At 37.7% G+C, this 21,717-nt stretch overlaps 1 protein-coding gene across 2 annotated transcripts in view; it reads left to right on the forward strand.

Moving 5' to 3' along the window:
• The window catches only part of MAP3K3 (mitogen-activated protein kinase kinase kinase 3), a 112,766-nt gene that overhangs the window by 80,691 nt on the left and 10,358 nt on the right, over positions 1-21,717 (forward strand). For both annotated transcript variants that reach the window (XM_069076250.1, XM_069076251.1), the window contains 2 exons: positions 13,517-13,590; positions 21,104-21,171. In XM_069076250.1, coding sequence (XP_068932351.1) covers positions 13,517-13,590; positions 21,104-21,171 — 142 coding nt within the window. The remainder of the gene's footprint in view (positions 1-13,516; positions 13,591-21,103; positions 21,172-21,717) is intronic.

Below are 21,717 nucleotides of genomic sequence, written 5' to 3' on the forward strand. Positions count from 1 at the left end.
GAGAAAGAACTATGTAGTCTAAATGCAGATTGAAACATGCTGTTTTATTTTTTTGTTTTTCCTTTCTTGTTGTTTTTCCCTTTTGTTCTGATAATTCTTTCACAATATGACTGATGTGGAAATATATTTAATTTTACATATATAGCCTATATTGGATTTCATGTCATCTTCGGGAAGGGAGGAGAGGGATGGGGAAAAATTTAGAACTAAAATTTTATAAAAGTGAATGTTGAAAACTAAAACTTAATTTTTTAAAAAGAGTTTCATTCAAAATAAACAAGCAACAAATATGTATTAAGTGCTACTAGGTATTTTAAAAATATATACTAAGCACTTTTTATTTGCTTGGTTTTTTTGTCTTTTTGGAGGGGGAAAGGCAGGGCAATTGGGGTTAAGTGGCTTGCTCAAGGTCACACAGCTAGTAAGTGTTAAGTGTCTGAGGCAGGATTTGCACTCAGGTCCTCCTGACTCCAGGGCCAGTGCTCTATTCACTGTGCCACCTAGCTGCCCCGAAGAACTTTTATTAAAAATTTACGGGGGGTGGAGTTAAGATGGCAGAGTAGAAACAGGACTTCCACACAGCTCCAGCCCCCACCTCCTCCAATTCATGTAAAAAATGACTCTAGACAAACTTTGGAGCTACAGAACCCACAAAATGACAGAGAGAAGCTAACCTCCTGCTGAGGACAGCCCTGCAGGCTATCAGCAAGCAGCCAGCACAGTACTCTGGGAGCTGAGCCCAGCCCCGTGTGAGCCAGAGGTTTTAGCCTCAGGGTAGGCCTGACTAGCCGCCAGCTGGAGGGACTTCAGATCACCAGCAGCTGTGGCGGTTTCCAGAATTATCAACCCATAGACGCTAAGGACAAAGTGAGAGGTCAGTACAGTGTGGACTTTGGGACCTGGAAATTTGAAGTGCGATCCAGCCTTTGCCTCTGAGGTGAGAAGCAGCTGAAGTGCCAGAGCTGTGAGGCCGCCCACTACAGAGCTGCTTCAGAGCTCTTGGTCTGCAGATTGTAGGGGGACCAAGCAACTAGTATGAGGGGTAGGGGTAATCGCTCTTGCTTTAACTTGCTTGGATCTGGATTGCTGTCTAGGGTGGAGGTCCTGGGGTGCATGAGCAGTTTGCAAGAGCGTGTGGAGGCTTCAGAGAGGGCACCCTACAGCAGCTGTGAAAACCCCAGAGTTTAGGATAAAGCTCCCATTTCTGGTAGCAGAGTTCTGCTGTGGCAAAAGGCTCAAAAGTCAAGTAATTGAGTGGCAACGTGAGGAAGCAAAAGAGAGCAATCCAACTTTACACTCCTATTTTGGGGACAAAAAGGATCAAAGCATGGAACAGGAGGAAGACAGTGAAGTCAGAATTCCTGCACCAAAAGTTTCAAAGGAAAATATGATCTGGTTACAGGCCATAGAGGAGCTTAAGAAGGATTTTGAAAAGCAAGTAAGAAAAGTGGAGGAAAAATTGGGAAGAGAAATGAGACTTATGCAAGAAAATTATGAAATGAGAGTCAACAACCTGACTGAGGAAAATAACACCTTAAAAAATAGACTAACTCTAATGGCAAAAGAGGCTCAAAAAGGCAATGAGGAGAAGAATACCTTAAAAAGCCAAATTTGCCAGATGGAAAAAGAATCTCAAAAGCTCACTGAAGAGAATCATTCCTTCAGAATTAGATTGGAACAAATGGAAGCTGGTGACTTCATGAGAAATCAAGATACTATTAAACAGATCCAAACAAATGAAAAAACTAGAAGGCAATGTGAAATATCTCATTGGAAAAACCACTGACCTGGAAAATAGATCTAGGAGGGATAATTTAAAAATTATTGGACTACTTGAAAGCCATGATCAAAAAAAGAACCTAGAAATCATCCTTCAAGAAATTCTCAAGGAAAATTGCCCTGATGTTTTAGAACCAGAGGGCAAAACAGAGGTTGAAAGGATCCACCGATCACCTCCTGAAAAAGATCCCCAAAAGAAAACTCCTAGGAATATTATAGCCAGGTTCCGGAGTTCCCAGGTCAAGGAGAAAATATTACAAGCAGCCAGGAAGAAACAATTTAAATATTGTGGAAACACAATCAGGATAACTCCAGACCTGGCAGCTTCTACACTGAGGAATAGAAGGGCTTGGAGTATGATATTCCAGAGGGCAGAGGAGCTGGGATTAAAACCAAGAATGACCTACCCAGCAAAACTGAGTATCATGTTTCAGGAGAAAATATGGTCATTTAGTGGAATAGAGGACTTTCAAGCATTCTTGATGAAAAAACCGAAGCTGAATAGAAAATTTGACATTCAGATACAAGAAGCAAGAGAATCATGAGAAGGTAAACAGGGAAAAGAAATCATAAGGAACTTATCAAAGTTGAACTATTTACATTCCTACATGGAAAAATGATAATTGTAACTTAGGAAACTTTTCTCAGTATGAGAATAGTTGAAGGGCCTAGAAATGTGTGTGTGTGTATATATATATATATATGTATATATATATATGTCTATATAGGAGGGTGTATGGGCATATGAATACATATGTGAGTGTGTTTATATATGTCTACAGGTATACATAGACAGAGGGCACAGGACCAATTGAATAGGAAGGGATGACACTTAAAAGGTGAAATTAAGAGGTGAGAGAGGAATATAATGAGAGGAGATGGAGAGAGACAGAATGGGGTAAATTATCTCATATGGAAGAGGCAAGAGAAAATGCTTATAATGGAGGGGAAGAATAGGAAGGCAAAGGGAATGGGTCAACCTTATTATTGAATTTGGCTTAGGGAGGGAATGACATACACACTAAATAGGGTATCTCACTCTACAGGAGAGCATAGGGGAAGGGGAAGAGAGGGGGGGATGATGGAAGGGAGGGGAGGCTGCGGGGAGGGAAGTTGGAAGCACCCACTTTTGAAAAGGGACAGGATCAAAGTAGAGAATAGAACAAGTGGGGGGAGGGATAGGATGGAGGGAAATATAGTCAGTCTTTCACAATATATCCACTATGGAAATGTTTTGCATAGCTACACATGTACAACCTATATCAAATTTCCTATCTTCCCAGTGAGGGTGGGTAATGAGGGAGGAAGGGAATGAATCTGGAATCCAACGTTTTAAAATCAAATGTTTAAAAATATATATACATATTATTATTATTATTATTTTACATGTAACTGGGAAATGAGTTATACAGGTACTGGGGCATAGAGATCCACTGGTACTGGAAAGTCAAAACAGGTATGGGGGAAGATATGGGAGAGAGCAAATTGGGGGAGGGGATATTCAGTGGGATTGCTGTTTTCGGGTGGTGGGTAGGGGAAAAACGGGGAGAAAATTTGTAACTCAAAATCTAGTAGAAATGAATGATGTAAACTAAAAATTAAAAAAAGAGAGAAAAATAATATTAAAAAATTTACTTTTCTGATTAAAATAAAACAATTAAACTCCAGATTCCAGAAGACCAATAATAAACCATATTTCCCTGCCCCCACCCCCACCCAACTTCTGCCATCCCTCCTCCTCATCAGAGAAGTGATACACAGAATGAAATAAATGGTTTAAGACATTACCTATGTATCAATTTATTTTGTTTGACTATACTTAATTATTGTAAGGAGGGCTTTTTTTTTTTCCTTAAGGAATGGCAGATTTATGGTAGGGAGAGAAGAGGTTGTGATAGAGATGTCAAAAAAAGAAGTGTAGCATGGTCTGTAGGCTCACTTTCCCAGCTTCAAATTATCACTAGCAGACTGGGTCTTCAAAGCATAACTCTTTCTCCCTTCAGGTTTCTACAGATAACTCAAAGGAGCTAAAGAGTTTTCTAGTACAATATTGTTCATGAGCCCCCTTCTGATGCCTCTAATGTCAGTTGCCAGTTAATATTGTCTTTATTATCATTTAATCAATGAGAAGTTTTATCAAGGATTGAAATACAACATCCCAAACCAGGAGCATACTTTCCTCCAGAAAGGTGACTCACATTCAAAGTGATTGATACAAAACATTCAGTGCCTCCCCAAGTTCACATCAGGTATGATATAGCAGTGAAACTGTTGTTCCCTTACTTGCACAACATGACATCTTGACTACTGGGTTGATTTACTGTTGACCTGAGCCACACATCCTTCCTCAGGGCTCACTCCTCAGTGTTCATGGATATTGCTGCTACCAGCTCCATCTGCCAAGAAGATCTTTGATGACTCTTCTTAGCTGGTCTGTTCTGTGTTCTAGATCACCCCAAATCTTGGAAAGAATAAACATAATAGAAACAGAAGAAGCAGAGACATGATACAGTCATGGCTAGGTCTTCTCTTCTTGCAGCATTTCTTGCCTTACTTGCCACTAGGGATGAAAAGGCAAGTTCATTTGCTTGAACTTTTTGTATGTATGATCATTTCCTGCTCAATAGACATATAACTGACCTTTTCGCTATACAGTTAGCTAACAGGAAACATACAGATTACATTGCAGTTAAGCAGGGAGGGAAAGAGCCTCTCAGTCATGAATTTTCCAAAGCGTGTTGTTATGCATGTTCTAAGATCCTCACTCTGCAATCTCCCCATTACTGAAGAAAAGAAAAAATAACATCAGTGAAAGATTATAGGGGGCAACTAGGTGGTTCAGTGAATGGAGTCAGGAGGACCTGAGTTCAAATCCAGCCTCAGACACTTGATACACTTGGTAGCCATGTGAGCTTGGGCAGGTCACTTAACCCCAATTGCCTTGCCTTCTTCCCTCTAAAAAATACCCCAATGAACCAAGGTGTATGTAATAGAGATTTTCAGTTCCATATAAAAATCTCTTTCTGTTCTTTGTATGTGTAAATAGTCATTTCTGTTGATGTTTGTCAAGTTCATAAAAATAAATTTTTTTTTTAAATGGCAGTGGGTATAGTGGGAAAAATCACTGGGTTTGGGTTTGAAACCCAGAAGAACTGATCCACAAGATGCTAACTGTGTGGCCTTAGGCAAGTTATTTGAACAATGAGCCTCAGTTTCCTTATCAATAAAATAATGATAAGAATAATTGTATACTACCTATTTATGTGGTTTTGAAGAGTGAACATTATAAACAAACTATAAAGCACTCTTTTATAAAAAAGGAAGTTAATTCATATGCTTATTAGCTACAAGGTACAAAAAAGAAATCCTTCTCAAAAAAACATTTTTATAAAATATAAAAAAGATAGGAAGAAATAAAATAAATTTTGTTCAAAATAACTATAAAGCATAAAATATATGAGAGTTAATCTATCAAGGCATTCATAATATTTCTAAATATCCAACTCTTTACAGAAATAAAATGAGATATATTGGAGAGTCCCTCAAATTTGGGCCATGCCAATATAATTAAAATGACGATAATTAAATGTATAGATTTACATAGATAACACTTAAGTGCTTAGGAGATACTTTTATTTATTTTGAGAGGAATTGTTTATTTTGTTATAAAGTAACAAAATATTTTAGAAGAAAAATATCTAGAATCACAAAGGGAAATAGTAAGGGTATGAATGAAAGAAGTGTTGCATTATGAAATCTTAAACTATGTTCTAAACTCATTAAAAATCATTTAGCAAATTTGGCCTCAGACACTTAACACTTACTAGCCGTGTGACCTTGGGCAAGTCGCTTAAACCCAGTTGCCCTGCCTTCCCCCCTCAAAAAAAAAAAGATAAAGGTAAATGCCATTTAGTATTGGATACAACAGTACAAAATTGGATCACTGTTCAAGCCTAAATAAGATACAGACAAATCATTGAAAATAATAACTTGGTTATTTAATAAACCCAAGAATGTAAATTACTGGAGTAAAGATTTTCTTTTTTAATTTAACAAGAATTTCTATGAAAACTAGAAAGAATTTTAGCAGAAATTTGGTTTGGCCCAATATCTTCCATTATATTATTGCATTAAGCACAAAATGAATACATACCCTGAATATAAAATGTCATACCATAAGAAAAAGAAGATAATGGAATCAGATTTCACAAGTGTAGCTAGGGAGAGAATTGTTTTTCCCTATTTCTTTTTTTTACTTTATTTTTTTTTAATCAAATGGTTTATTAACTTATGCATTCATTTCCGCAGAGATTTTGAGTTACAAATTTTCTCCCCATTTTCCCCCTACCCACCACCCCAAAACAGCAATCCCACTGAATATCTCCTCCCCCATTCTGCTCTCTCCCATATCTTCCCCCATACCCCCTTTGACTTTCCAGTAGGGCATGGTGGATCTCTATGCCCCAGTGCCTGTATATCTCATTTCCCAGTTACATGTAAAATAATAATAATAATATGTATATATATATATATATTTTTTTTTTTAAAGCAATTGGGGTTAAGTAACTTGCTCAAGGTTACACGGCCAGTTATTATTTCTGGGTGTGGTGCTGAGTATCTGAGCCACCTGGCCGCCCCTAAGCAATTGGGGTTAAGTAACTTTCTCAAGGTTACACGGCCAGGTGTTTCTGGGTGGGTGCTAAGTGTCTGAGCCCGGGATTCGATCTCCAGGTCTATCTCAACACTGGAGCTGGTGCTCTTACTCGCTGTGCTACCTGGCCACCCCTATGTATATATATTTTTAAACATTTGATTTTAAAACGTTGGATTCCAGATTCATTCCCTTCCTTCCTTGTCACCCACCCTTACTGGGAAGATAAGCAATTCAATATAGGTTGTACATGTGTAGCTAATGCAAAACATTTCCATAGTGGATATATTGTGAAAGACTGACTATATTTCCCTCCCTCCTATCCCACCTCCCACTTGTTCTGTTCTCTACTTTGATCCTATCCCTTTTCAAAAGTGGGTGCTTCCAACTTCCCTCCCCACCCCAGCCTGCCCATCATCCCCCCCTCTCATCCCCTTCCCCCTAATCTCCTGTAGGGTGAGATACCCTATTTAGTGTATATATCATTCCCTCCCTAAGCCAAATTCAATGAGGATAAGGTTGACTCATTCCCTTTTGCCTTCCTGTTCTTCCCCTCCATTGTAACCATTTTCCTTTGCCTCTTTTATATGACAGTTTACCCCATTCTGTCTCTCTCCATCTCCTCTCATATTCCTCTCTGACCTCTTAATTTCACCTTTTAAGTATCATCCCTTCACATTAAATTGGTCCTGTGCCCTCTATCTATGTATACCTGTACGCATACATATATATATACACACACATTCACATATATATTCATATGTCCATATACCTCCTATATAGACTTACATATGTATGTATGTGTGTTATATATATTCCCTTCAATTATTCTCATACTGAGAAAAGTTTCATCAGTTACAATTATTGTTTTTCCATGTAGGAATGTAAATAGTTCAACTTTGATAAGTTCCTTATGATTTCTTTTCCCTGTTTACCTTCTCATGCTTCTCTTGCTTCTTGTATCTGAATGTCAAATTTTCTATTCAGCTCTGGTTTTTTCATCAAGAATGCTTGAAAGTCTTCTATTCCACTAAATGACCATATTTTCCCTGAAACATGATACTCAGTTTTGCTGGGTAGGTGATTCTTGGTTTTAATCCCAGCTTCTTTGCCCTCTGAAATATCATATTCCAAGCCCTTCGATCCCTCAGTGTAGCAGGTCTGGAGTTATTCTGATTGTGTTTCCACAATATTTAAATTGTCTCTTCCTGGTTGCTTGTAATATTTTCTCCTTGATCTGGGAACTCCGGAACCTGGCTATAATATTCCTAGGAGTTTTCTTTTGGGGATCTTTTTCAGGAGGTGATCGGTGGATCCTTTCAACCTCTGTTTTGCCCTCTGGTTCTAAAACATCAGGGCAATTTTCCTTGAGAATTTCTTGAAGGATGATTTCTAGGTTCTTTTTTTGATCATGGCTTTCAAGTAGTCCAATAATTTTTAAATTATCTCTCCTAGATCTATTTTCCAGGTCAGTGGTTTTTCCAATGAGATATTTCACATTGCCTTCTAGTTTTTTCATTTGTTTGGATCTGTTTAATAGTATCTTGATTTCTCATGAAGTCACCAGCTTCCATTTGTTCCAATCTAATTCTGAAGGAATGATTCTCTTCAGTGAGCTTTTGAGATTCTTTTTCCATCTGGCAAATTTGGCTTTTTAAGGCATTCTTCTCCTCATTGCCTTTTTGAGCCTCTTTTGCCATTAGAGTTAGTCTATTTTTTAAGGTGTTATTTTCCTCAGTCAGGTTGTTGACTCTCATTTCATAATTTTCTTGCATGTCTCATTTCTCTTCCCAATTTTTCCTCCACTTTTCTTACTTGCTTTTCAAAATCCTTCTTAAGCTCCTCTATGGCCTGTAACCAGATCATATTTTCCTTTGAAACTTTTGGTGCAGGAATTCTGACTTCACTGTCTTCCTCCTGTTCCATGCTTTGCTCCTTTTTGTCCCCAAAATAGGAATCTAATGTTGGAATCTTACTGTCTGCTTTGTTTCCTTTGCCTGGTCATGTTGCCCCTCAGCCACTTGACCCCGGGGCTTTTTGCCACAGTAGGACTCTGCCACCAGACAGGGTAGCTTTCGTCCCAAACGCTGGGGATTTCTCAGCTGCCGGAGGTATTAAATGGGTGCCCTCTCTGAGGTCTCCACACACCCTGGCAAGCTGGATACACACCTCAGGACCTCCACCCTAGACTGCAATCCAGATCCAAGAAGGTTAAAGCAAGAGCGATGACCCCTCAGACTGGTGCTTGGTCCCCCTACACTCTGCAGGCCAGGAGCTGAAGCTGCCACATGGAGCTGGCTGGCTGTGCAGGGCATCTCAGCCTCAGCTGCTTCTTTCCCCAGGGGAAAAAGCCATGCACTCCCACTTACTGGGTCCTGAAGTCCAGACTGCACTGACCTCTCACTTTGTGCTTCGCTTCTATGTGTTGATAAATCTGGAAACAGCCACAGCTGCTGCTGATCTGGAGTCCCTTTGGCTGGTGGCTGGTCAGACCTGCTCTGGGGCTAAAGCCTCAGTGTGAGACTGGGCTCAGCTCCCAGAGTGCTGGGCTGGCCAATTGCTGCCGGCCTGCTGGGCTGTCCTCAGCTGGTGGTTAGCTTCTCTGTGTCATTTTGTGGGTTCTGCAGCTCCAAAGTTTGTTTAGAGTCCCCTTTTTACATGGATTGGGGAAGGTGGAAGCTGGAGCAGGGGGGAGGTCCTGCTTTTACTCTGCCATCTTGACTCTGCCACCTCGAAAAAAAAATTTTAATAAGGAAAAAAGCAGTCATGCAAAATCAACCATCCATCATCCAAATTTGACATGATATTGAGTATTTCAAACCCACAATCTCATACCTTTGCAAAGAAGGGATAGACGGACATTTTCTCATTCTTCTCCAGGTTCAATTGAACAACTTAAGTTTTTGATCTTTTGTTCTTCCATTTTCATTGTCATTATTGTATTTTTATTCCTCCCTAATTGATTTCCTATTTCAGTCTCTACAGAAGTTATTCCAAACCTTCTCTTTCCTACTCCAGCCCACATTTCTCATCCCCCAACTCCCATTCTCTCCATTAAGGATCTTGACTCTTTACTAAAAAAATTGAGGCCATTCAATATGAGTTCCCTATTCTCCATCTCAAAACTCCTTGAGATTAATTCCTACTCACTTATCCTTTCCCTCAGTCTCTGACAAAGTGGTAATCCTTTTCTTTTCCGGAGCTAACCCACATGTGCTTAACTCCATCTCTTCCCTCTTCAACAGATCATATGTCTAATCATCCCCTCCCCCATTTCTTGAATCCTCAACTTCTCTCCATCATGAGATTCCTTCCCTACTGCCCTCAAACATGTCCAGGTCTCTCACACCCTTAAAAAGTCTCTTCACTAGACCCTACCACCCTCTCAAACAATTTCCTCCCTGTACTAGACAAACTACTTTTGACAGTTGTCTATTCTTGCTACTTCTACTTTCTCTCCTTTCACTCTTTAACTCTGCATTCTAACTTCTTACCTCATAACTCAAGTGAAATGCTCTCTCCAAAGTTACTGGTGATCTCTTAATTGCCAAATCTGATGGTCTTTTCTCAGTCTTAATCCTTGTCAACCTGTAATCTACATTTGACACTATTGACCACTCTCCCCAAGATATTCTTTTCTTTAGGTTTTCATGACACTACTGTCTGCTGATTTGCCTCTTACCCCTCTGCTCCTCATTCTCCTTTGCTGGCTCATTATCCACATCAAGCCCCTTGACTGGGGTTGTTCCCCAACCGTATGCCCTGCATCCTCTTCTACATATACACATATATATATATACATATATATATATATACACATATACATACATACATACATACATATACACACATACTTTCCCTCATTCCACATGATCAGTTCCCCTGGAATCTTGCCATTTCTTTTCTCTCTCTCTCTCTCTCTCTTTTTTTTTTTTGCTTTTTTTGGAGGGGGGAAGGTAGGGCAGTTGGGGTTAAGTGACTTGCCCAAGGTCATACAGCTAGTAAGTGTTAAGTGTCTGAGGTCGGATTTGAACTCAGGTCCTCCTGACTCCAGGGCTGGTTCCCTATTCACGGTGCCACCTAGCCTCCCCAATCTTGCCATTTCTTTCATCCCAATATTTCCCATTCAAACCCCTTTTTTTTTTTTTTAAAGATTTATTTATTCAAAGTTATTCTTTTTTTTGTTGTTTTGTTTTTTTGCTTTTTGGAGGGCAATTGGGGTTAAGTGGCTTGCCCAAGGTCACACGGCTAGTTTTTGTGTTAAATGTCTGAAGTCAGATTTGAACTAAGGTCCTCCTGACGCCGGGGCCGGTGCTCTATCCACTGAGCCACCTAGCCACCCCTCCATTCAAACCCTTTTGCCCACTCACACAGTGACTACTTTAGTTCAGTCCCTCTGTACTGCTCACCTAGATCATTGTAACAACTTTTTTTTTTTTAAATATATTTTTAAGCAATCGGGGTTAAGTAACTTGCTCAAGGTTACACGGCCAGTTATTTCTGGGTGTGGTGCTGAGTGTCTGAGCCCAGGATTTGATCTCCAGGTTGTCCCAACACTGGGGCCGGTACTCTTACTCGCTGAGCCACCTGGCCACCCCTAAGCAATTGGGGTTAAGTAACTTGCTCAAGGTTACACGGCCAGGTGTTTCTGGGTGGGTGCTAAGTGTCTGAGCCCGGGATTCGATCTCCAGGTCTTCTCAACACTGGAGCCGGTGCTCTTACTCGCTGTGCTACAACTTCTTAATTAGTCTCCTTATAGCAAGTGTCTCTCCACTCCAGTCTGTAAAACACATAGTGATAGCAACGTAATTTTCCTTAGTACAGATTTGATAACCTCACCCCATTCAGCAACTCCAGGGACTTCCTTTTGCCACTAAAATATAAAATCCTCTGTTTCACTTTTAAAACCCTTGACAGCCTAGCCTCAACCTATCTTTTCAGCCTCATTGAACATTATTTCCCTTCCCGGACTCTTTGATCCAGCTAAGCTGGTCTTCTCTGTTTCTCACACATGACATTCCCTCTCCCATCTCCTTCCCTTGTACTGAGTGTCCCTCATGCTTGGAGTAGACTCCCTCTTTACCTCAGCTTCATAAAATCTTTCTCTTACTTCAAGATCTAGTTCAGGTACAGCTACATGAAGACTTTCCTGGTTCTCTCCACTGATAGTGCCCTCCCAAACTACATTATATTGAAATAGTTTGTATATATTTGTATTAACTTTATATTTGTGCCATATATATGTAATATCTCCCTCATTACAATGTTAGCTCAAAGTAAATATTGTTTTATTCTTAGTACTTCTAACTCTAGCACCTGGCAGTGTCTCACATAATCAGTACATATTGTCCATGTTTTTCCATTTCTATTTACTTTGCATCATTTATTATAAGTCTTCCTGTATTTTTCTTATTTCTTTGTATTTGTTTCTTATTTTTCAGTAATTACATTCAAGTACACAGTTTGTTTATCCATTCTCCAGTTGATTGTCTACTTTGTTTTTAGTTCTCTGCTAACACAAAGTGGTGATAGGAATATTTTAGGGCCTTTCTGTCTTTTACTTTCTTGGTAAAGGAAGAATTCTTAACTAGACAAAGAAAAGAGATATTTAAAGATAAAATCAACATATTTCATACATAAAATTAACATTTTTACACAAATAAAATCAGTAAATACAGAATTAGAAAGAAAATGGTAGAGTGGGAAGAGTAATTTACATCAAATATCATTGGTAAAAGCCTGATATCCAAATTATATAGAGAATTGACACAAATAACACCAAGGGTCATTCACTATAAGTCAAAGGATGTGAGCAAATAGTTTATAGAAAGAGAATTACAAATTTATAAATGCCCACACAAAATATAATTCATATGACTAATAATAAGAGAAATGCAAAAGAAGCAAATCTGATGTTTCACCTGTTAGTCATGCAACATGGCAAAGATGGGACTAGTCATTGTTACAGGGGCTGTATGGGAAGATAGGCAGATTTTAGTTTGAAATTATTTAAGAAAAGTGAGTAAACTATCCATACCCTTTGATTCAACAATCCCACTATTGAGCATATACTCCAAGGAAGTCATAGCATTGAAAATCCAATATATACCAAAATATTAACATCAATATTCTTTTTGGTGGTAAAGACATGAAAAAAGTGGGTACTCATTGAGAAATGACTGAAAAACCTCTTGTATGTGAATATATTGTAATATATGTATAGTAATGTGGCAACTATGAGAAATTCAAAGAAACTGAAGACTTGTTTGAACTGATAGAATGATATAAGCATAACCAAGAAAGTAGTTCCTTCAGTATTGTAAATAAAAAGATCCCTAAGAGGAAATTGAACTCCAAATAATTGTAAAACCAATGAAGACCTGCAGAAGAAATGATTAAACATTAAACCCCAAGAAAAAAATAGAGAGGGTCGGGCGGCTAGGTGGCACAGTGAATAGAGCACTGGCCCTGGAGTCAGGAGGACCTGGTTCAGATCCGGCCTCAGACACTTAACACAAAACTAGCCATGTGACCTTGGGCAAGTCACTTAACCCCAATTGCCCGCCAAAAAGCAAAAAAAAAAAAGAGAGAGAGAGGGCTACTAAGACAGAACATTGTATACATAGTCAGTCAGCAGACATTTATTACGTGCCAATGTGCCAGGCACTATTCTGAGCACTGGGGATAAAAAGAAAGGGGTTCCCCAGAATCCCCCAGTCTAAGGGGAGGCCACATGAAAATCCACCATATGCAGGAGAAATCAGAAATAATCAACCAAAGGAAGGTACTAGCTTTAAGGGAATTAGGAGCGGCTTCTTAAAGAATGTAGGGTTTTAGCTGGAACATGAAAGAAGCCAGGAAAACTAGGAAGTAGAGATGAGGAGGGAGAGCATTCCAGGCAAGAGGCACAAGCCAGTGACAATGCTTGGAGTGAGAAGATGGAGAGTCTTGTACAAGGAGTAGCAACCACCTCAAAGTGTGTAGAGTGGAGCAAATTGTAAGAAGAATGGAAAAAATGGGAACGGGCCAGATTATGAAGGGCTTTCATCCATTACCATGCTGCTAATATATGATATTGCCTTGCAGATGCTGGATCCCCTGAGCAGTGCCGAGAACTCCGTGTCAGGAAGTTGCCAATCCTTGGACAGGTCAGCAGACAGGTATGACTAGCTACCCTGCAGTTTTTTTTTTAATAGTAAGTTGAGGATACATTAGCTAGTGCTTTTTCCCCCCTCAGCTCTGTTTACTTTAACCAAGGTTTTCCCACCAAACTCCAAAAGGAATTACCTTTGTGGAGGAAACTTCACTTTCCTGGAGACAAAACTTGTCACTAAAAAGATCATGTAGAGTTCAGACTTATCATCTGGCTCTAGAAGTATGTAGGTTCATTTTCCCATTTTTCTTAGTTCAAACTGCTCACTTCCTTGGGTTCTTTTTTGATGGCTAAATCCTTCAGGTGCCATCCCTGTACATCCATTTTCTCTTCACTCACCTGTCTATTCTATCTCTCTCTTTTCTTAACTCTCCCTTTTCTTAACTCCAGGAGAGTTAATTTTCTAGGATCTTATAATAACAGGCTTATTATAGTATTTCAAAAGAATTCAGTTGTAAAATATTAAATATGTTCCGGTATTAAAATATTCTTTATGAATTCCTGTGGCCAAAAAAAATTATTACCTGGTGGCCAACTTTCTGGTGATGAGCTTCCTTGTACTTTTCTAGGTTAGTTTTGGGTCAGCAATCCATAGCCAGATAAATTGAGGGAATAAGCATAGATAAAGAAAAAACAAAATCAGTTGAGTTTTACAAGTGCAGCAGATTTCAGTATCATATGATGCTTTACTTAGAGAACCATGAAAATTCATCTAAAATTAACTCAAACAGTAACTTCAGCAAAGTAACAGAATATACAATAAAGCCACCCCCCCAAAATCAAAGATTTGTCAAGACACACAAAGGAATTTTATGAATACAGTCTTTACAGAAATAAAGACAAATAATTAGAGAAAAGTTAATTATTTCTGTTTGGGCTGTGCTAATATAATAAAAATTATAATGTTACCTAAACTAATTTAGACATTCAGTGCATGCTAATTAAACTACCAAAGGATTATTTTGTCAAACTAGGCAATATAACAATATATCTGAAGGACAAAAAGGTTAAGAATATAAAGGGAAATAATGAAAAAAAATGGAAAGAAGGCAAGGGCTAGCAATAGTATAAATAGTACTCATCAAAATTATTTGGTACTGGTTGAAAAATAGAAAAGGTGATCACTGGAATTTTTTGTGTACATAAGATCCAAAAGCAATTGTACATAGTATCAGCGTGATTGATAAATCAAAGGATACCAACTATTAGGGTAAAGGCTCAAAATTTGACAAAAAATACTAGGAAGACTTGGAAAGCAGTCTGAGAAAATTATTAGATCAACATCTTATAAAATATGCTATCATCAGCTCCAAATATCATGTAAATATAGAAGAACATGCCATTTTGAAAAACAAATATGGCTTTTACAGCTATGGATTGAGGGAATGTACTTGGCTAAATGAGGGATAGAAAGGACCACAGGAAAAAAAATATTTTTATTACAAAAATTGGAGAGTTTTTGCCTGTACAAAAGCAACGCAGTTAAAATTATAAAAGAAATTGTTAACCAAGGGGAAAATATCTTAATAGTAGATTTATCTGGAAGATATATCTATATCTAAGATATAGAAACAATTAGAACAAATATATAAGAACAAATAAAAATAATTCAAAATATAATTTTCTTAGGTGCAGAAAAAGCTTTTGACTAAGTATACCACCCATTTATGCTCTTTAAAAAATACCTATAAATCAGACATAGAGGGGTCCTTTTCTAATATGATAAAAAGTATCTTTCTAAAACCCAAAGAAAGTAGCATGTGCAATGAGATACACCAGAAGATTTCCAGAAATTAAAGGAAAAGTGCTACCGCTCGCAACTGTATCGTTTTACAAGTGCTAGCAATAACAATAGGACAAGAGAAACAAATTAAAGGCATTAAGAGAAGAGAAGAAAAAACTATCCTATTTACAGTTGGGGGTTTTTTTGCCTTTTTTTTTTTTGGAGCGCCATTTGGGGTTAAGTGACTTGCCCAAGGTCACATGGCTAGTTTTGTGTGTGTGTGTGTGTTAAGTGTCTGAGGTTGGATTTGAACTCAGGTCCTCCTGACTATAGGGCCGGTGCTCTATTCACTGCTCCACCTGGCCACCCCCTGTTTACTGTTGACATGATGTTTTACTTAGAAAATCCTAGACAATTAGCAAAGAAACTAATTGAGACAATAGTTTCAACAAAATTGTAGGTTATCAAATAAACTAACCAAAATCAAATGCATTTCTGTAATAACAGAATCTAAGAGGCAGTAATAGAAAGGTAAGTCCCATTCAGATAGCTACAGAATTCATAAACTATTTGGGAGTCAGTCTACCAAAATGAAATCAATACTTGTATAGATTTAATTATAAAATACTTGTTAAAGAAATAATAATTTAAATAGCTGAAGTAATATTCAGCTCTCATGGCTGGGTTGTATCAATGTAATAAAAATGACAATACTACCAAAGTTAATTTATAGTTTTTTTTTTTAAGCAATTGGGGTTAAGTAACTTGCTCAAGGTTACACGGCCAGTTATTTCTGGGTAGGGTGCTAAGTATCTGAGCCCAGATTTGATCCAGGTCATCCCAACACTGGAGCCGGTGCTCCCACTCGCTGAGCCACCTGGCCACCCCTAATTTATAGTTTTAATGCTATACCAAACTACCAAATGGGTACTTTACTGAACAAGATAAAATAATAATAGTCAGTGCTCAACATTCATGTGTTTAACTTTAGCAACTTCAAGCATTTATATGATTTTATTAGTAACCTCTTTCACCTTTGTGTTGGCAGCTGTGCAGATTCGCAGGTATGCACAGTAGAGAAAAAAAAAAAAGAGGCATGATGTGTGCCAAGTTTGTGGAGTGGCTGGTCTTGTCCACCCTACTATTGTAAGATAAAGAGCTTCCTGTGCCTTTGTTGCATATTTTAATTTTTTATCTTCAAAACTTGAGTTATGCCTCCAAAGCATAGCTCAAATCCTTTGGGCCCTAAGCCCAACTGTGCAAAGTCAGTGATGAGATGTAGTGAGAAAATAAAGGTGTTAAACTTCCTGTCAGAATGTCTGTAACCACTGTCAGCTGCAAGTTTGGTGTTAACTAATTGATGATTCGTTATATATAGTACAACACCCTCACATTGCTATCTGACAATAGTGGAAGGTAAGACTTAGGTTAAAAAATGTTTTAGTTTTAAGAATTTTATTTGCTATACAGTACTTATGGTACTGTAGATTTCATATGTTAGAAAAAGTGAATATTGTCTAAAATGTTTTTTTTAATTGAGATGTTAGCACAAAGGTTACAGAATCATAGAGAATTATTAGTGAGAAAAAATGTTTTGCATATTACCAATTTTATTTTGTGTGCTGCACTTTATGGGTTATTCCATGGTTACTGTGTTAGGAAAAATGCATATTATCAGAATAAATGTTTTGTTATAAAATTTTATGCAAAAAAGTATATTTTCAGCAATCTCTAGCGAAAGATTACAATTTTTGATGGTTGTGGAAGTCTAACCCCATATTATTTCTCTATCTAACCCCATAGGTTCAATATATCAACATTTGCATTTTTTATTTTTGTGCTGTTTTCTAGGAACATTAACCCCATGAAAGTTGAGGATTGATTGTAATTCATTTGGAGGAATAAAAGATCTAGAATATCAAGGGAAATAATGAAAACAGGGTAGAGGCACTTCCATACCTCAAACTATATATTATAAAGCAACCATCTTTAAAACCATTTAGTATTTGTTTAAAAATAGTAAAGTAGATCAGTGGAACAGACTACATAAGGGAGAATCAGAAATAATGGAATTCAATAACCTACTGTTTGATAAACCTGAAAACATAACTCTCTATTTGATGGGAAAACTGGAAATCAGTCTGGCAGAAATTAAGCTTAGATAAGCATCTTATACTAAAAGATTCCACAGTACATTCAAAATAGGTAAACAGTGAACACTAAGAATCATGTCATTAAAAATAGAAGAGAAGCAGATCATATACCTTTCTCATCTATAAGTAGGAGATTGGTTCTTAATGAAAGGAGAGAGCCAATTACAAAAAATGAAATAGATAATTTTTATTACATAAAAACCTCCTGCATAATCAAAATTAATAAGAGAAGCAGTCAGCTGGAGAAGAAAATCTTTGCATCATATTTTTCAGATAAGGGCTTGATACCTAAGATATATAGGCAACTAAGAGAAAAATATAGGACCAAAAGCTATTCTCCCAACAGATAAATGGTTAAAGGATATTTTTTAGAAAAATAAAGTTCTCAAAAGAAGAATTGCATTCTGTTACATACCATATGAAAGAATGCTTCAGATAATTAATAATAAGAAAAATGCACATCAAAGCTACCCCAAAGTTTTACCTTGTACCAAGCAAATTGGCAAAGGTAACAAAAGAAGGGCATAGTCAGCATCGGAGGAATTGTGGGAAGAAAGGCCCCATTAATGCAATGGTGGTGAAACTGTAAGTTAGTATGACTGTTTTAGAAAGCAAGTTGGGATTATGCAGATAAATTCACTAAAACATTCATATCTTTTGACCCAGAGATTCCACTTCTAGATATATACCCCAGGTGTGTTGCTGAAAAAAAAAAAGAAAAGCTCTATATATACCAAAATATTTTTAGCAGCATTTTTTTTTTTTGTGGTAGCAAAGAACTGGAAACTTAAGTAGATGGATGTCTGTTGTTTGGGGAATGTCAAAACAAATGCTGATACATGAATATTATTATTCATAATATTATTACTATATGGAATATTATTGTGTTGTAAGAAATAACAAATTTGTTTACAGAAAAGCATGGAAAAACTTAGATGAAGTGCAAAGTGGTGCAGAGTGAAGTAGAAGCCAAGATATAGATATGCAATGGCAACAGTAGTATAAATGGAAAGGACAGCCATGAAACAATCAAAAATAAATGTTGCAAAACTGTAAGGAATAATATTAGTCCCCCAAAAAGAGATAGGAAAAAACACTTCCTCCAGCTCCTTTGCAGAGTTGAGGGAAGGGGAGCAAGATTCATGGTTGTGAAACTTAGTTATTTTATTTTATTTTTTTAAGCAATCGGGGTTAAGTAACTTTCTCAAGGTTACACAGCCAGTTATTTCTGGGTGTGGTACTAAGTATCTGAGCCCGGATTTGATTCCCAGGTCATCCTGACACTGGAGCCGGTGCTCTTACTGCTGAGCCACCTGGCTGCCCCGAAACTTAGTTATTTTAGAAGTCACATTTTCAGTGTTTTGATCATTTTACAGAATTTTTTTCTCTTTTTAAATTTTTTATTATAAGGAATGACAGGGTGGGGGGGGCAAGACATAGTGGGATAGCTAAATGATACACGAACTAAAGATATCAATAAAAATATCTTTTTTTAAAAGAATCATTTCCCAATAGATGGTCAATAGATATGAACAGTTTTCAAAACAAGAAATCCAAGCTGTCAACAACCATATGAAAAAAATGCTCTAGATCTCTCTTGGAAGTACTTTTGTCTTCAGAATTTAATTCATAACAGCTTTACATCCCACCTGGGCTGACTTCCCCTTTAAAATTTTAGGTTATGGGATCTTAGCTATTCTTTCCCTGAACTCTGTTCTTCTGAAGTAGAGTACAAGCCAGACTATGCTCTAGTTTCCTCTCCTCCAAAACAAATCTAAAACGAAGTGATCACTTCCTCTCCAAGGGCCCATCATTTCTACCCCAGGGACCAGTTCTTCCTTTTTGTTAAGAATCAGGTTTGGAATAGAATTTTTCTTCTTTGGTTCCTCCATGTTTTGAAGAATGAAGCTATTATTAAGGCAAGTAAAGAAAAATTATTATGACTTCTGCTTTGGTTAGAGAATGAGTTCTAAAAATGTTTGAATAATTAAAGTCTCCTATCATTGCTATATCATATCTCCCTATTCTAGGCTTGTGATCTGTTTCCCAAACTCCTCATCCATTTCACCGTTCTGACTAGATATCTTTTAATATACACCATTGGGAATATCACTAATGTTTATGGCTCTCTTGACCTTCACCCCAAATGCTTTCCATCATTCTTTCCTTTTCTTTAGCTCCTGTTCTCTGGATTTCTTCACATGAAGAAAATCCAGGTAAACATTAAAATCTGAAGAAGCCCGTGTTCTTTTTTATATAGAATATGCCTTTTCCATCACACTCCCATCACACCCATTAACTTATCTTTTTCCTTTTGAATAAAGTAGATCTTTCCACAGACACATTGTAGTCATGATTTATCCCACCAAGTTTCAGTGATACTCATAAAGTCAAATTTCCTTCCTTATATTAAGATTTCTAGTTTACCTTGTGTGAATTTTTTTAGTGTATTAATATATTTTGGCGGGTTTTTTTTGCTTTTTTTTTTTTTTTTTTTTTTTTTTTTTTGCATTTTAGAGGGGGGGACGGTAGGGCAATTGGTTAAGTGACTTGCCCAAGGTCACACAGATAGCTTTTGTGTTGTGTCTGAGGTCGGATTTGAACTCAGGTACTCTTTACTCCAGGGCCAGTGCTCTATTCATTGGGCCCCCTATTGATACATTTTGTTTAAATACAATAGCACCTTAAACAAGCATATTCAGGGGCGGTTAGGTTACCCAGTGAGTAAAGCACTGGCCCTGGAGGCAGGAGGACCTGAGTTCAAAGCCAGCCTCAGACATTTAACACTAGCCATGTGACCTTGGGCAAGTCACTTAACCCCAATTGCCCTGCCCTCCCCCTCCAAAAAGCAAAAAAATAAAAATAAATAAACAAACATATCCAGTAACCACTCCTAAAGCATATTTCCCTAAAACAGCCAAGAAAAACTTTCCAAAAGTGTGATCATGTACTGATAAGTACATACAACCCTATATCCTATCAATTGTAGCAAAAAGAAAGGATGTCCTTTTTACTCTGATGGCCCAGTACCAAGAGTTGTCCTAAATTTTGTTGCTTCTTATAGTTGACTTCATTTCCATTATAGTCATTATGTTTATCATCATCTTGTTACACGTACAGTATGCATTTATGCATAGACATTTGAGGCCATGATTTTTATTGCTGGCTCTTTTCTTAGATCTGGTCTCCTGTGACTTTCTTTCAGTGCATTTCCATCACTATTATCATTCTTACCTTTCCTTTTATTAGGGGCAAGGTATTTGGCTACAACTCTTGGATTCTCCTTTTATTGTCTAATAAGCAGAAACTTAAAAGAGAGGTTCCATGGAAGTATTGTCTGGGAATCCCTGGGACTGTCTCCTTTGTTGAAGGTTGGAGTGCTGGGCTGTATAGTTCTCATCCAGGCTAGTGTTCTGGACTGGGGTAGTTTCTTATACTGTATTTTTTAATTTAGGTATCAGATTTAGGGAAAGAAAGGTTTGGATATAGAATACCAAGCTTTCACTGCCTTAAACTGCTGAAGAATAGTCAGAGGATCTTTACTGCCAAATGGTTATCCTCTGGTTTTTTTGACTCCTTAAGAAATTTTCTGAAAGTTATATTTGTGCATTTTTAAAAATGTGTTTGTTTGCTTGTTTCACTAGCCCATCCTTTCGGAAATCTCGGATGTCTAGAGCCCAGAGTTTCCCAGATAACAGACAAGAATATTCAGGTAAGTTTCTTCAGATCACAGGAGGCCACTTTTGTCAGAGGTGTGGTGCCCAATTGGGAAGAGATAGTAGCAGCTTTGCCCCTTGCATCTCAGAGCTAGGTGATCGAGACCGATTCAATTCAACAAGCATTTTATTAAATAACCTGCTATAAGCCAGACAAAAATGAAACTATCCTTACCTCAAGGAGCTTATTACTACATTCCACTGGAAGAAGTGATATGTACACTGATATAAGTAAATACAAAATAAATGGGACTAATAACTGGGGAAATGAGGGAAGGCCTCATACAGGAGATAGCACTTGAGCTAAGCCTTGAAGGGAGCTTGGGATTCTGAGAAACAGAGTGAGGAGGGAGCATTTCAGGCATAGAGGGCAGCCTATACAAAGGTAGGAGACAGAAGATAGGATGTCATGTGGGGAATAGCAAGTGGCCAGTTTGGCTAAATCATGATGGGGGAATAAGATGAAATCAGTTTCAAGAGATAGATTAGAGCCAAATTTTGAAAGTGTGACTGTTGTAGCCTCTGCCCCTTCCTGTATGTAT

The sequence above is a fragment of the Petaurus breviceps genome, unplaced genomic scaffold, assembly GCF_028583685.1.
Source record: "Petaurus breviceps papuanus isolate PSGF00001 unplaced genomic scaffold, PetGlider_PUasm1.0 90925, whole genome shotgun sequence".
NCBI classification, from domain to species: Eukaryota; Metazoa; Chordata; class Mammalia; order Diprotodontia; family Petauridae; genus Petaurus; species Petaurus breviceps.